At 37.4% G+C, this 17,476-nt stretch overlaps 1 protein-coding gene across 2 annotated transcripts in view; it reads left to right on the top strand.

Annotated features, from left to right (window-relative positions):
* The window catches only part of ATAD2B (ATPase family AAA domain containing 2B), a 75,255-nt gene that overhangs the window by 8,763 nt on the left and 49,016 nt on the right, over positions 1-17,476 (top strand). For both annotated transcript variants that reach the window (XM_085056974.1, XM_085056973.1), the window contains exons 2-8: positions 7,946-8,100; positions 9,562-9,608; positions 10,633-10,786; positions 12,820-12,922; positions 13,475-13,583; positions 14,730-14,846; positions 15,909-15,984. In XM_085056974.1, the coding sequence (XP_084913100.1) occupies positions 7,946-8,100; positions 9,562-9,608; positions 10,633-10,786; positions 12,820-12,922; positions 13,475-13,583; positions 14,730-14,846; positions 15,909-15,984 (761 nt within the window). The remainder of the gene's footprint in view (positions 1-7,945; positions 8,101-9,561; positions 9,609-10,632; positions 10,787-12,819; positions 12,923-13,474; positions 13,584-14,729; positions 14,847-15,908; positions 15,985-17,476) is intronic.

Here is a 17,476-nt window from a genome sequence, read left to right as displayed (position 1 = left end):
CGATCCAGCCTTGAAGTAAAAGTGCTCTTACACTGGGTTTTTAGGACACAAAGGCAGATGTTCAGCCCACAGCAGATATGTTGTGTATCATCACAAATACAGTTTGGTGTATTATGTTAGACCTCAAGTTGAGTCACGTTACCTTCTTTCCCCAGGCAAGTGTATCAGGTCTTACCTCTTCGCACCAAGCAGTCAGCCTGTTCTCCCCTAAAAGAAGGGCTGAGGGCATTTGCCAGGAAAATGTGGGTTGGAGTGGGGAGCAGAGGAGCTTGTGAGGATGTGTTGGTGCTGGAGAGAGTGGGTAGTGTGGTGTGTCATCCTGAAATTAGGGCATAGTGTGGATGTGTAAGGCAAGGTGTGGTACCTGGTTTGAGCATGATGATGAGAGCGTTTCAGTTACTGAATGTTTGTACCAAGCATAAAGGAGAGTTTTACTCCTTTTTCTTTTCCCTTCTTTTTGGTGAAGAAGCAATAAAGCAAAGGGGTGAACTTAAAAAGAAATGGAAATAGGATTTGAAGGGATTTATTAGATTCCGGTCAGATGACATGATCGCAGTCATGAGAAAATTTGTTGATCTAGTAAGTAGAATTTGGAACCAAACAAAACTTATAATATCTCAAAGAGATTGTGAAGCCTTCTGATTTTTTTTAAGTTGTTTTGTATGCCTAGCCCAGAAATGCATTAGGAAGAATACCTAGCTCTTACCTAACTCTCTTCAATAGATTTTAATGCAGATCTTTAATACAATTAAATTTTTAGGTGTTAATGTTTTAATCCATACATTTTACCTTTGCAGAAGCTAATACACAAGGGAACAAGTGGCTTATCTAGAATCACTGGACAGGCAGCTATACAATGTTTTTGGTGTATTTTATTGGTGTTTGAAATGTGTTGTAGTTTCAAAGAAAGCAAGTTACTTTTTAACTGAATAGTTATATGAGTGCAAAGACGAGATGTGAGCTTAACTAATTGGGTACTGGGGACACAGTCACGTTTTTTTCATGAATAAAAGTTTTACTTTGGAAAGGCAAGTTTGTCTTTTTATACTGTGGGACATAAAAGTTTATTAAATGCACTAAATAACCCTGAGTATTTTAGATCTTTTAATGGACAGCCCATTTCTAGAAGACAGTCCATTCAAGAACTTAGCATGAACTGGTAGGAGAGCATGCAGATGAGACTTTTTCACATGTATTATTAAAATCAGAATCCAGATTAATATTCTGGGACGTCCAAGAAGATGTGTTGTTTATCACAAGATGTATTTTAAATTAGAAAATGGAAAGTTAGAAATAACCAGAGGACCTGGATTTAGCTTTTCCAAAGTTAGTGAAAATAAGATTGAGACATGTCTGAAGTTGCCTTTTCAGAGAGTTAAATGAAGTGGAAAAAGTTACATTTCAATATCAGAAGCTACGATTTAACTAAAGTTAGAAGTAGCATTTTTTGAAAACCTGTAGCTGAAAGAGATTTTTTTGAAAATGTTTATTCCATTATTATTATGAGAAAGTAACTTTCAGGGTCTTTCCTGCTTGTTTAGCGGGTTAAAAAGAAAAGCTATTTGTACATTTAACAAAATACAGAGAAATAGGATTGGTCAGCTTGATGCCTGATAGGTTTTTTGTCCTTTTTCCATTATACTTTTACACTCGTTTTATATATCCTTTTACCCTTCCCCATTCCTGTACTTTTTACTCCCTGTATCTCAACCCTATAACCCCTGTACCCTTGCCTTGCTCAGAATTCTTTGGGGAAGACAAAACATCCCCACAATCTCAAAAGCATGACACACCAACCTTGAACAGAGCCCCATCACTGAGACACGTTTTTTGTAAACTAAGTAGTAATCTTTTTTGGGGGGGTGCAATTTTAATAAGGGGGCAATTACTTCATTTGTTAGACTCCTCATTGGAGACTTTTAGGTAAGTATGCTAATCTAGGGGGTCCATAAATTGTATACGGGAGATATCGTGGAGGCTCAAGTCGTCGTGGTGCACCTAGAATCCTATTAAACCAAGGTAATACCCTTTTCCTATACTGCGTGTCTGTGTCTCAAATTTTTATCAGCATTTAAGGCATCAAGCTGAAGATTGAATGTCAGTGCATGAATTTAATGTTTTAGACATGGGAAGAGGCCACAGAAAAGAGAAAAAAACAGTTGCAATGTTCAAGAGAGTGGGTTGAAAAGCTGCCTGTCTGAGTGAGGAGTTGTGTGAGCAGTCATGCAAGTGTTCAGGGTGCGGCAGACAGTCAGCAGGGTGTGTCCCACCAACTGTATGGCGAGGGCAGCAAGTTTGACCATGGTGGATAACTCAGATATTCATGTCTGCATGCCTGTGTCTGAGTTCAGATGAACCTGTGGCAAACCAGACAGAGTCTTTTTCAGAAATTGCAAGGTGTGGTTGTGGTTTGAATGTTATATCATCTCTTACTTGAGAACTCGGTGAACTTGTGTTCACATGCTTGGAGATGACAGTGGTAGAGATGGTTTGTATTTATCCTCTCTTTCCAAGACTACTGGATTAGGAATATTTTGGGGTGTTCAGACCAGCAGTGTAGTGAAGAGTTCTTCAGTTACTCTGTTGACCAGGGGATTCAACTTAAAAACTGAAGAAACAAAACCCCCCATCCCTTTCCCTTTCAAGATGCTATAAGTAATCTTTGTATTTTAACTTGGAAATGAATCAAATGTCATGCTTTAGCCAGCTTGTTCCTGTGATACACCTGAAGGCACCTGTCAGTGAGTATTTCCCTGGTATGTGAGTTCTTCAGTCCTGCTGAAAGACTGTACTGGTGTAGTCACTGTTCTAAGAGGATAAATTGAGAAGAAAAAGGTCAGTTTTATTAATTGATTTCCAGTTTGTATTCTTCCAAAACTTAAGGACTCTACATGTTACAAATGAAGCTCTGTTAGTATCAAATTAGTATTTTGAAATTTAGGGATGGATAGAGACTATAGGTAATAGTGTATACCAGTGTATTTGTAGTTTGCTCATGAATGTGAATTATTATAAACAGTTTTTCTGTCATTCTTCTTTTCATACAAAGCAGAGAAAGCATAGGGATATATATATATCCCTATATATATTTTTTTGCTATATATATTTTCTTGCTTTATTACTCATTTTAGTTTTTGTTTCTAGATTTATCAGTGCCATCATTCAATTGCCTTCAGTGAAGGTGTGTTACCAGTTTGCCCAACTGCTTCTGCCTGAATTGAATCTTAGCTCAACAGCTGATTTGTGGTATTCGTTCAGCTGTCGCATTCCATTTTACTCTTGAATCCAAAGATAATGAAGACTGTGTTTTGCCAATCTAGACCATGGATGGTATCCTGTTAATTCCAGTTATTTCCTTACTCATTATTAGCTAGAGTGGTTTCAGTAAGAGGTGGTTCTGGTTGTTCTGGATCACAGCTGGAGTTTGCTGGGTCTCTCTTTCCTGTTGGATCAATGCAGTTGCGCTAAATTTTGTTTCTCTCTTTGTACCTTCTGACACTATGTGAAGTCAGTTTTTGATTCTTCTGTGCTTGCTTTTTCTTTGTTGCTTTGGTATGCTTGAAGGCAATTTCTGACATGATTAAGGTTTTATTAATTCATGTTCTCTGCATTCTCTCAGCATGTGAGTGTGTTTGCTTCAGTGCCAGTGTTTCATTAGGAGCTTTGAGTTCAGTGCATTGGTTCCTACTTCTGCAATTGCATTATTAATTCCTTAATTTTTAAGTTTGATGCTTGTATCATATCTTTCTAGTCTCAGAACGTTTTCATTATATGTGCTGTTAAGTAATAAGTTTCTGGGTTGAAACAGAAGTGCTATTTTTAATCATTAAAGGTATAAATGGTTTGAGACCCAGTTCCTTGAGGGAGCGAGTTGAGTGCTGTGGAATCATTAGAGCTGTTTTGCTATAAATGGGAGGAAGCAGTGGATAGACTGCTCTCTGTAAAGGCTTCCCAAATTGAAATTAATTTCCTTTCTTGTTCTAGCATATCCCAGTTCGGGTAATCTCTTGAGTGTTTTGAAAGCTCTATCTCCCTCTTTCGCTGTGGGTAGGCGAAAGTTCTGGATGATAGTCTAAATGTGATTTGATTCCTTAGAGCTTGAACTTTTAAGATTGTCTGTTAACTGGAAGGTGGAGCTTGGATTCTTGGTAATATATTTAAAATTTTGGTGATTTCAGCTTTGCAGTAGTTTTTTCACTACTTCATGGTAAAACATTTTCTATGTCAGTGCATCTTACACAGCATGTATCCTAACATGGGTTAGTATTTGGACTTGAGTATCTTAAATTTTAACTTAGTTTGTACTTGCTGAGTTTGTGTGTAGAGTTAATATGCAGACAAGTGAGTCTCAGCTGAAAATAATAGCCTAAACAAAGAATAACCTAATTAAATAAACCCCTTAATTGCTAGTCTGGTTCCTTAGGCAGCTGCAAGGAACTGATCGCTCATGTGATCACACTGACAGCCTGCTCTTCCAGTTTCTGAAGCTTTTTGCCAATATATGTTCATTTGACAGCATTACAGATCTCAAAAATACTCAGCTTTTATACATTTTATGAATTTTGGTAGCAGAGGGAGACCTGAAGTAACAGAGTTTGTCTCTATTGGTAATATTTTGTTTTCACTGCCACCTGACGGGACAAATGAGGGATCTTAGCTGATCTTGAGACTTGGGACCAGAGACAAGGCACTGGAGGAAGCACAGAGAAGATGATCTTAGGAGACTTGGAGGAGTTCAGCTTTTTGCATGGAAGGGGGTGGAGATGGAGTACAGGAACCTGTGCATTACTAATTTCACTGCTGGCAAAATAGCTTTAATGTTATCCCTTGTAAAACTTTGTTACATGCTGCTTCATCTTTGCTAGTTTCATTTTCTCTGTCTCGCTTAGCCGGTTTCAAACTGGTTCTGTGGCTTGTCTTGAAACTCTGCTTCTGTCCTTCACAGGGGAGCTCATGTAGTTTTGGAAAGTAGTTACTAAAATTGACTTAAGCAGGGTTGTATTTCTCTAAGTCCCCAGGTAAACTCGTGGCTGAATAAAGCAAAAATACACACAACAAATGCTTACTGTGTTCAGAAGTGAATATACAGGCTATTAGAATTTTGTAAAAAGTTAATATTTTGTAGTTTCAGAGTGTTACGGAGAACAGCCAAGTGCCTGTGTATTTTACAGTGCTATGTAGGGTGCAGGTGTTTTGTATGCAGGAATGGTGGTAGTTACCTCTGCTGCCACTTTGACCGAGTCTTGATTTTACATCCCAAATTATGCTTAATCTAATTTTAACTTCTAATTATGAGTTTTTAGTATAGATATTATTTTGAGTTACATTGATACATGTTCTGAAGAAGTGAAATAATGAAGAAGAAAAAACTGAGGGTTTTTTTGGTTTTTTTTTTTTTTTAACTACAGTTGAGTGAGTCTTAAGATTGAATCTTTATATAAACCACTCACTTACTTTCCCTGGATTTATCTTGACAGGCCAAAAATTATCAAAGCTAAACCTACTTTTAAATGACATGTGAACATGGGCTGGTCAACATTTAATACTAGTTTTCAGTGTTTACTATTTTTTAGTATGATCAAAAGTATTTATAAGTATTATCACTTATGACCTATGCAGTAAATAAATACTGTATCATAATGAATACTGTATTAATTTATTAGTGGTATTAGAAGTATTCAGTTTTAGCTAATATTTGTTAAAAATATATAATTGAGAACAAAATCTTAAGGTGTGATGCAGAGAGCCTATTTCACCTGCAGCTTTCTGTTCCTGCAGACAGTGGCCTTGTCCTCAGCTTGTGTTTTTTTCTTGCATTATCTTTTTTACTTGTCAGATCTCTCAGTCAAATGATTAAGATCACTGACAAGGTAGGAAGTTCATCTAACAGAAGGAAAGTGAGCTTTTGAAGCTTTAGTGAGCTGGTCTGGTTTATGGCTGGGTCAGAGAAACATCAGAAGAAGATCAGAGGAGCTTGAAGTGGTGCTGTGTAGTCAGGAGAGGGAGTACCTGGGCTCTCCCCGTGTCAGTGGTGCTGTCTTGTCAAACTGCATCCATATATTTGGATTTCACTTTCTAAATACTGTGCTGTGATATTCTGTCTTCCTCTCTTAAAAAATAAGATTTTAAATTTTAAAATTTTCTTGAGTATGTGAGATGTGATGTGGAAATACCTGGAGTACAAATCAGATTGTTGTTTTTAATAAGCCTGATGAACAAATGGGACTTGTGTGGTCATCTCCTTCTGTAAAAGTAAAATTATCTTCTTTTCATAGTTCAAGTGCTTAGTGATATTTTTGGACCTTAATATTTGAAAATTGGTTCTGTGTTGCAATAGAGGATATTCAGTTTTTTAATCATAGAATGGTTTGGGCTGGAAGGGACCTTAAAGATCATCTAGTTCCAAAACCCTTGCCATGGAAAAGGGATACCTTCCACTATCCCAGGTTGCTCAAAACCAGATCCAACCTGGCCTGGAACACTTCCAGGGACAGGGCAGCCATAGCTTCTTTGGGCAATCTGTGCCAGTGTCTCAACGCCCTCACAGGGAAGAATTTCTTCCTAATATCTAACCTAAACTTGCCATCTGTCAGTTTAAAACCATTCCCCCTTGTCCTGTTACTGCATGCCTGTGTTAAAAAGTCCCTTTCCAGCTCTCTGATAGCCTCTTTAGGTACTGGCAGGTGCTGTAAGGTCTCCCTGGAGCTTTCTCCAAGCTGAGCAATTCCAGCTCTCTCAGTCTGTCTCCACAGCAGAGCTGCTCCAGCCCTTGGATTATCTTCATGGCCTTCTCTGGACTTGCTCTGACAGGTTCATGTCTTTCATATGTTGTGTGCCCCAGAGCTGGACACAAGACTCCTGGTGGGATCTCAGGAGTGGGGAGATAGGCAGGGAGAATACCATCCCTTGACCTGCTGCCCATTCTGCTGCTGATGCGCCTGAGGACACTTTTGGCTTTCTGGGCTGCAGGAGCACATTGTGGGGACATGTTGGCTTCTTGTCCAGCAGCACCCCCAAGTCCTTCTTCCCGGGGCTGCTCTCCATCCATTTTTTACCCAGTCTGTACTTGTGCTTGGGATTGCTGGACCCAGGTGCAGGACCTTGGGCTTGGACTTGTTGAACTTAATGAGGTTCACCCAGGGTCCCAGCAGATGGCATCCAGACTGTTTTGATGAGCTAAAATTTGTAGTTTATGGAATCCTGGTATTATGTTTTGTTGTGGCAGTTCACCTTAACAGAAGCAGATCCTCCAAAGTTTGCTGCCTGTCCATTTCTTCTGTGGAACTCTGGAGTAACTCCTGGCTGCTATCTTTTGAGTTTCTGTCTGTTACCTTTACTAAGTGCCACAGGAAAAAGATCCCTCTTGGTACTCTTCAGTGCTTCTTAAAAGGTGTTAAGACTAATGTGGTTAGTGCTGTTACTGAGAAGTTGAATAGAATGTGCCATAAAAGTATAAAGCCCACTTTCCATTTCTCCTGGCTGTGTGCTGGACAGTTTGATGGGTAGAACAAGGTACTGGAAAGTTCTTACAAGAAGGAATAGTGTTTGTTTAAGCATTTTAAAGACAAAGACAATGCCAGTAGAATAAATTAGTGCTGTGTTTGTAAGTATCTTAATTTTCCGCAGTCCTTTTCTCTCTTTATAGCTCTTTTGTAAGTAAGTTGTGAACAGCATAGTTGTGTATGATATAAAAAACACAGTGGGTTATAGAAAGAAAATACTTGTTCAGAAACACATGAAAACTATTATAGAAGCTTCATATTTGAAATTAAATATTTTCATAGTTTCTGGTAAGGTTTTCAGAATAAGCACTTTTAATATTTCACACAGGTTGGTCACTGAGAGTTTGACAGATAGTTTCCTTTTACTAAGCTGAAGTTTCCCCTTTTTCTGTAAGGATATCTGCAAGTGAGCCAATTAAGTATGATAATTTTTTTCTTTTCAGAAAGATGAAGGTAGTGATGCTAGTTTGAGTGATAGCCACATATCTCCTCCTGCCAAACGTACCTCAAAACATGCTGATCCTGTGTGCAAAGACAAATCAAAATCACGCAGTACTGGGCAGCGAGAGGAATGGAGCATCTCAACTGGACAGTCCAGGTAATTGGTGCCAAGAAAAGAAGGAACTCATACAATTTTTCCTGTTTTGTTATCCCACTTACGCTACTTCTGCAGTCAGCTGCAGCTCAGGAGTGTACTTTTGAAGCATGTTATTTTCACTCAATTTTCTACAGTTTACAACTCCAGGAATGTGGATTGCATCAATCCTCTCATCTCTGTTTCCTTTCTGTGCATTTTTGTGCAAAAATAGAAAGTAATTTTGAGATGCGGTCTGAATTTTAGATTCTTGATGCATCTGAATTTAGTAATGTAATTGGTATTTTTATGTATTCAAGATGTAAGAAGACATGACATTTTAATTACGGAATCAGAGTTGCTCTCTTTAGGGAATGGGTAATGGTCAAGTTTATTTCCATTCTTTTTTCAGCCTACTAAGTAAATTTTACTGAATATAACCTCAGTCCTGCCACATTTTTATAACTTGAAGCAGAAGTAATTAATTTTATGTTATAGCTCTCTTTTAATAGTATTTTACAAAGCATTCTTGAGTTCATAAGGCTCCTCACGTGATTACAAGTGAATATGAGACAGTGTACACAGTATGTTCCTGATCCATGAACTTTCAGTTAATACTGATTCTTTTGTAGATTGGTATTTCATATTTATGTACATGTCAAAATCTTCCTTGCAATGCTCTTTATAGAAGAGTGACCAAATCACTACTGGGCTGTTGTCTGCTAGGGTGAAGTTTGCTTAAAAACTTCGTAAATCTCAAAATAGACCTCTTTTTTTTGTTTATTTTTCTCTTTTAAAGCAGAATTAATTAAATCTGGCATATTAATGTGCCATGGTTATTGCAAATGTATTGAAACTCGTGCACCTTCTGTTTCTTTTGTTTATTGGAGTAGACTTGTACTGTACCTCCCACAAATGTTAATATAAAAAAATATTTAATATGGCCAGGAGAATTTAGATCATTGTGTCAAGTGAAATTTGGCCAGGGTACTGAAAATCAGGTTGTTGCTCATTTAGAACCCGTTGCAACATGTCTTTGCACCTGAAGTTTTTCATTGTGTCTGCCAATATCCAAAGCACTGTCCTTAAGAGTGATCTTGAGTCACCAAGACTTTTCCGAAAAGTTTTGTTGCTTCTACTGGCTTATCCGAGGTGTTGCAATGATAGTTGCCTTTGGAGAGCTATACCAAGGTTCTGTTCTGAAATTTAAGGGGAGAGTTAACAGGACAAGGGCGTGAAGAAATATTAGGGAGATTAATAAAAGGGATACTTAGACAGTTGGGAGGATTCATATACTTGGTATTGAGCAGTTTTGTCCTCACTAAGGTGTTGGGCATGAAGCAGACTTCCAAGGCTGCATCTCGCTAAGGTTTTGAAGTCATGGAGTATCATGGAGCATTATATAGTCAAAGTTCTGTTTTCACTGTGTGCCTTTTGCTTGGCTAAGGAATGTTAATGTTATTTGTGTGTCTGATTGTTTCCTAGGTTAACTTCTCAGCCTGGTGCTACACTACCAAATGGACGTAGCTTGTGTAAGTGAATTAGAGTGAACCTTTTCGTATGAACTTTCACATTAAACAGTTCTATGTCAATGATTTTCAGTGGCATATGTTTTTGGTAACTTTACTGATTGCCTTGATCATTTTGACCAGAAAAGTTACTGTTTTGGCTCAGTTTTCTCCTGTCTTGGATACGTCTTGGATACTCTCTGTGGATATAGGGAACATTTTTAGATGAAAATCCATTTCTCTTCTCAATTCAGACCTCTTGGCCATGATCTTTTGATGTTTTCCTTAATTCCCAAATTATTGTTATGAACTAATTTTGGCCTTCCTCTCCCAGTTGGTCTCTTATTTACTTACTCCTTGCTCATCTGAAATTTGGCCTTCTATGGTTCTTAACATTACTTAACTCTGCTATTGCTTTAGAGAGACCTGCCTTGTCTGCAGCTCTGCTACCTTGAACTGTCTTCCTAAAAGCTTGTACCTTATGAACTTGCCATTTCATTGCTTATCTCAGCTAAAACCACTTTGTCTTTTGTGTCCCTTTTTCATCAGTTCTGTCTTGTTTAGTTCTGTGTTGACTCTATGTAAGTGTTATTTCATTAAGCATATTTGGTACTTTATCGTGGTGCCTGGAGGAACAATCAGCAGTGGGATCTTATTGTTTGGCACTGTACAGAGTAGCTGGGATAGATTTGCTTGTGAAGTCAATATGTTGTATCTGACCTTTTGATACTGTATTTGAAAGACTAAGAATTGGAACTTTGGGCCAAGTGTGCATTTTAGTGTTGATGTTAACTTAAAAATATTGAATGCTTATTTAATTGCCAAATTTTCATCATAAAATAAGATTATCATCTAAGGAAACAAGCTTGAATATGCAGAAATAACTTTGAAAATAACTTTGATAGGAATTAAGAAAATACAGTTCTGTAGCTCATACTGTGTTTAATAACTTTTGGTTTATTTTCCTTGCTAAGTATTCTCATACTAATTCTTGTTTGTGAAAATGTTGTTTCCTGCATTTTGAAGTAGTAATACAAATTTCTCTTAGCTCTCAAAAGCCACCCCCTTCGAGGGGAAAAAAAGGGAGATGGGGACCATGCTTGCATAAACGGAGATATAGAAGTCAGAAAAAGTTGTCGGTCCAGGAAAAACAGATTTGAAACTTTGAATCAGAGTTTATTGTTTGATCAGCTAGTAAACAGGTATGTGGGGATACTACAATTGTATTCACAAAGCACCTTAATGATTTTTATAAATTAGAAACCCCCATGTTCCAGTGCCATGTCTGTGTTTTACTGTGGGGATGCATTGAGACAAGCTAGGTTGTGGTTTGAGTTACAGCTTGGGTCTCTGCTGTGACTGCCCTTGTATCCATGATCTAAATGCAGAGCAGCTTTCATTGAGGAGTAAGTTACTCTGTGTTTACACTTGGGTAAAACTGTATGTTGGCAGTTACTGCAGAGTGCCTGACGTGCTGTAAATCCACACCCTAGTTTGTTTCTTGGTAACCTGTTTATGTAGTGATACCTTAAATGTCATGTAAATTGGTGATTAACAGCAGTGCTTGGAAGCATTCTAGATTTTGCTTGTATGATTTTGATCATAAAATATCAAAAGTTTGTAGCTTTTGTTTTTGTTTTTTACCATTTGTTAATAATTCACATAGGGTGGGTGTCACTTTTTGACATTTACTGTGCAGACAAAGTAGGTCAGACAGGGAGGCACGGTCTGGTCTGAGCATAGGAATGGGAGCCAGAAATGCTTTTTTTGAAATATTATTTCTCTATAGCCTTGGGCAGGTGACTTCATACGTCCCAATCTTCCCACCTGTAAAATAGGTTTTAATAGTCACATCTGTGAGAGACTGCTTTCTCTAGTGCTGGAAAATGATTTAAACATTTGATTGCCAAGTGTGATCTTTATTGTTAAATGTATTCTGTTGAATCCTTTATTATTAATTTCCTTTTTCAACTTACTCAGTAACTACTTGGTATCACTTTGCAAACTTACATTGAGTTACATTTATTTTTCTAGTTGCAGTTGAATCTCCCTCAAAAGTAGGAAAAAGTCTACCATGAAGATTGTAACTTGATAAGATCATGGTACTGAAGTCTGTGTATGAGCTTATACTGATAACAGTGTGTCCCATAGTCATTAGAGGTTTTTTAAGAACAGGTTAGACAAATGTCTGTCAGGAATGATTTAATCATTCTGCAGTTTGCTGTTGCCTGGCAGAGCATGCAGACTTTTCCAGATCCCTTCCAGCCCTATTTTCTTTGGTAGCAAACTACAGCATGATTTTACTTGAAATGGTTCTGTCACACATCACAGATATTTTGGAAGAATTGTTCAAAATTGAGAGGAGCTCTCATAATGAAATCGTGACTTTTCTGACTTACATCACTAGAGCTTCCACTGTCTTCTTTCTAATGCAGGCTTTCATCCTTTAGTTTTACTTTTAAACAGCTTGAGAAAAAGGAAATGAAAGTTTCTGTCTTCCTACAAATATTGCACAAATATAGTAGAATTCCAATTAAAATCTACTCTAATCACCATGAAGAGCAGTAATGTGGTCTTCAGGACAGGTGGCCAAATAATTGACTTGGCCTGGCTAATGCTGTGTTGTTCTTAGCAGTGAAGCATCTTGGCCAGGGTTATTACTTATATACCACCATTGTTTTGTCAGCTGTTTACAAATACTCCAGATAATGAAAATGCTGACTAAATAGTAGATGAGAAATGGTAGTGAGGTCAAATACTGACTGATGAGATTCTAGATGTTTACTGATTTAACAAAAAGAAAATCCTTTATGTTTTAATGTCTTTTTGAGGCCAAGGTAAGAAACTGTAAAGTTTGTGTGGAGGAATTAATGTATTCCCAGTATTATAATTATGTAGGTAGAAAGCTTTAATTTATTATTTTGCAAATTGAATGTCACCCTCTAATCTCACCTTCTAATGTCTAAGCAGTTGCAAATTTATGCCACAATTTATACTGAGCAAAATTCTTCTACAAAGGTTTTTAAAATACACCTCTCTTTTTTGAACCCCAAACTTCAATAGCATCATCATTTCTTCTTTTATATACTTCTTAGTTTATATTATGGTTTTATTATGGTTTATTTTATAGTTAGTTGGTAGCCAGCTTAAGATATTGGATGCTATGACAAAAGTGCTGTATGTTACTGTTTTAAGACTGATTTTTTGTGTGTGTTAACTGTTGCATATATTTTAGTACTGCTGAGGCTGTCCTACAGGAAATGGATAATATTAACATCAGGAGAAACAGGCGATCTGGGGAAGTAGAAAGGCTACGGATGTGGACAGATACAGAATTTGTAAGTGCAGAGTGTCTGAGATCTTGGATAAAAGTCATAGCAAGGCAGAGCATATTTGTTTTTGCAAACACCATATGTTTGTCTGTAGCTCTGTCTAAAGGTTTCTGTTTTTCTTCAATGTATAATGTTAAAAAATTTATAAACTGAACTTTGATAAACTAAAATTCAGAACTAAATTATAGATATTCACTAAATTATGTTTTCTTTATTGATAAATTGACTCTCATGCTCTAATGATGTGCTATGGTGGTTTTCCTTTAGTTTGAAGAGCTCTCTAGTAGCCTAAAAACAGGACCAGGCACTGTCATCTGCTTTTTTTCATGGAAACACCTTTCTACTGATGTTACTCTATGTTGATGGACTAGGTCCTGTCTGAGAGACTTACTTTAGCACCTATTAAATGAGACTACTTTTGTAGTCTGCTGTGGAGAGCTCTGCTGGAAAAACACTTGAGGGCTAGAGATTGTGTGGAGCATTACTTACTGCACTACAACAAACACTGTGAGTGACATGGGACAGTACTGATGGGAGTGCATGTGAATTTTATTCCAGGAAAACATGGATATGTATTCTCGAGTGAAAAGGAGGAGGAAATCACTGAGGAGAAATAGCTATGGGATTCAGAACCACCATGAAGTGTCCACAGAAGGGGAAGAAGAAGGTATGGGTTGTAAGAAATTGTAAGGGCTTGTCTGAAATACTTACAAACCAAAGTTCTCCTTCACATAAGATAGCAATATATTGCAGTACAGAAAGCAGAACAAAGCCTGGATTCTAAATGTTTGTATACTACATTTTCTTCCTTTTGTTTTTCATAACACTAAGTCATTGGAGCTTTCCTTACATGCCCTGTAACAGCTCTCTGGTGGAAGCCAGGATGTGATGAATGTAGTCTACAGCTATGGGTGTTCTAACTGACAATGTTTCTCATGTGCTGAGTGGCAATTACCAGAAAGAATTTGTAATAGTCTTTCCTGCATCCTTCCTTTGGGGGGAGGTATTAATTAAAGCCTGTTTTCTGTCCACTGATATTTTAGAAGGCTTGTGAGTGCACAGCTGTATTTAAAATTTTACCTTCCTTTAAAATTTTGAATGAAACTGGTCAATGGGTTAAAAAATCACTGGCAAAGAAGGGATTGTGTCTAACTTTGATGGCCTGATCAGCATCATGCTCAGCCTCCTTAAGAAATCAGACTTAAACTTCAGGCATCCCTAGAGGTTTCAGCGTAGTGCATCTCAATTTTTAAGTAAAACTGCTGTAAAAGGTATGGTTTGTCCCAGTGAATAAGAATGCAGTCTTAATTCTGAGATCCATGGATGGAAAGTCTGATCCTGTTAACAGATGGGCCTAGGTTGTGCCTTTATTCACTGTGTTTCTTTGCTTTTGTAAAAATGATACTGTGAATGATAAAGTTGTACTTATTTTCATGCTGTGTCAACTATTTGATTTATTGAGGCTCCTATGGGAAAAGAGAAGAAAGTCATTATTCTTAATTTGAAGAATTATTGAAGGAAGAATATAGTGGATAGAAGTGATATTTTAAGTACTTCCCAACTAAAGCTGTTTTGAATGCTTTTATTTTTCTTTCTTTTGCCTTTCCAGAGCCTTCTGTAAAAAAATAGAAGGAACTTTGACAATGAGCTGTAGATTTATCCTGGTCTTCAAATTTCCAGTGATCTGCCAATTAGTGTTAATTAATAAATGGGGAGTAATTCTCAGGGACCATTGAAATGTTAAGTTTTTAGGATGAAAGTAGCTCTGACATGAAGTGGAAGGGCTCTGAAAATACTTTTATCCCCCCAACAGAGTCTCAGGAAGAAGATGGAGATATAGAAGTAGAAGAAGCTGAAGGGGAAGAAAATGATCGACCATATAATCTCAGACAGAGAAAAACTGTTGAAAGATACCAGGCCCCTCCAATAGGTGAGGAACCACAGTCCTCGTGCTGTTCTACTCTCCTGACTTGCAAGAATACCATGGGTATGGGGAGGGAAAATGGGATGGCTACTCCTCACCCCTGGCAGAGTAACAGGGATGCAGCACTGTGTGATTTGCATCCTGACCTGATGTGGTTCACCACATGGGACTGCTGAGACACAGGCTGTCAGTTTGTCACTGCTGGTGGTGTTGCTGCCTTATTGAACTCTACAGGTACTGCCCTGCGCTGTACTCAGAGTTGGAGGTGAGCAGTTTTAGGTCAAGAAATACTTGGTGGAAAGCAGTCTAATAAATTAGTTGCTTACATAGGAAAAATAGTTACTGTTATGCCTGCTTCTCTTCTTGAGTGGTAAGCCTACTCGAGAACTGTAGATAAGTAGCATAGCAGCAATTTCCACATTTTGCCTGGGTAAGAAATGGGAAGTATTTCTGTAGGAAGGAATCTAGAGTGATCATCTAGTCCCATTGCCTCACCACTTCAGGGCTGACCAAAAGTGAAAGCATGCTCAGCGCTTTGTCCAAATGCCTCTTACGGCAGGCTTAGGGCATCAACCACTTCTTTAGGAAGTCTCTCAGTAAAGAAATGCTTCTTCCTGTCAAGTTTGAGTTTGCCCTGATGCAGCTTTGAACCATTTCTGCAAGTCAGAGAATTGCAGAAAGTAATTTCTCTAATGGAGAAGTGCTGTGATTTATTTGTTCAGAGAAATTCCAAGACATCCCATATTATCAGCTATGAGGAGGTATCTGTATGGAGTTTCATATCCTGCAAATAAACTAGAAATGCTAGTGCCCTGGATGAGTTACATTCTGTGCAGTGATAGACACAGCTCTGATAATTTGAGGAAGGTGAGGATGGAATTCCGATGCCTGCATCAAGCCAAGTACAGTGATAGTGACAAAGCACAGAGAGGTTTGGTTCCCTCCTGCCTGATTCTTTCCTTAATTTAAGCTTTTGGAGAAACCAGTGATACCCTTATTGATGAAGTGATAATCTAGCACTTCTGTGCTGTATTGAGATTAGTTTATTATTCTTTTGTAATGTTACAGTGCCAGCTCATCAAAAAAAGAGAGAAAATACGCTGTTTGACATTCACAGATCTCCTGCAAGAAGAAGCCATATCAGGTAAATGTCAGTCTGTTGGTATGTAATTGTTTGCTTTCCTTTAGTACATTCTGGTAGCTTTTGATTTTCAGACCATTCTTGAGTGAGTTGCACAGCTCATTCATGCATGTGAGTGGGTCTTGAATTGTATCCTAGATTCAGACCCTGATGAGCATCCAAACAGGAGTGTCATGGCACTTTGTAATCCCAGTAGCAGCTTTGTGCTAAACAGAAAGGAAACAGGTGTGCTACAAGTACTAGAAAGAATTCTGCATGGCACACTGTAGCTTTTTCTGCAAGGTCATGTATATAATATTTAAATCCAGTGTTTCAGTTTAACAAATATCCCCTTTCTGTTGTACAAAACTGAGCAAAACAGGTTAATGGGTTTTGGTTTTTTTCAGTTCAGATTTCATCCAAGGACCATCAACAATTTAATAAAATATTTAGCAAGCATAATTTTTGACTCTTATGTTTTGTGTCAAAGAAGTCTGGAATGCACCAAGTTGTCTTGGAAACTGTCAGTAGGCTTTATGTAATAAAACAGATGAAATTACAGCTTAAAGCATTTAAAAAAACATAAACTTACTCAAAGCTTCAAAAAGACAAATCTGTCCATGAACAGAATCCAAGTAAACGAATACTAGTTACTGCTAAACTCATCTTACTGCTCAATGTAATGGCATAGTGAAAATATGAAGAGTAAATAAAGTAATAGCTGAATCTTACAATTCTAAAGTTTCTTTGTAATACAAGTAAGCGAGTTTTTTTCTTTGAAGTGCATATGACATTTTTTTGGATAATCTCTGGACTTGTACTTACTATTCATATATGAAGGGTGTGAAAGTTATTATCCCTTCAGTTTTAGTGTGCTCATTACTCAGCCCTCATTTTATCCCTTCTTGTCAGGACACTGTCATAAAAAGTCTTCCCAGTTGTGTGATATTCTCTCTGATATATTTTAAAATGCATGTAATTTTTGGTCATTGAACAGTAAAACTTACAGACCATGATATCCATTGGCAAAAACCATCTAGTTCAGTGCATTATCATGTTCATACAAATGATGCAGCTCACTGTATTCACTTAACATCCAAGACTTATTACTAGTAGCCAATTTATTAATGCAAAAAGTGCTGAATTTTTCAAACTGATATCAAACTCAGTACTTTTTTGTAAGAAGATTTAGTGTACATTCTATAATATTTCTGAAATACTTAGTTTTCTGAAATACTGTCATACTAAAATAAGAGGTGGTTCATTCAGACTTTGGATAGTAATTTTACTCAGATTCAGATCAGAAGTACAGGTATTTTGTGAACCTGTTCTGCTGTTCAGAATTAATAACCTCATAAAAAGACACTATATACTTTGCGAAGTATGGAACTTTCTCAAAGAATATTTAAAGGAAAGCATCAAATTGAGTAATGAGATCTTGGTATGTCTGTTATGTTAGAGGTGGCTAAAGTGGTTGGAAACTTTCTAAGTATGGTTGCAGCTAACTGATTGAATA

Source organism: Lichenostomus cassidix, chromosome 3 (genome assembly GCF_008360975.1).
Source record: "Lichenostomus cassidix isolate B80296 chromosome 3, HeHo_3.0, whole genome shotgun sequence".
Lineage (NCBI taxonomy): Eukaryota > Metazoa > Chordata > Aves > Passeriformes > Meliphagidae > Lichenostomus > Lichenostomus cassidix.
This window is presented reverse-complemented; position numbering and strand designations above follow the sequence as displayed.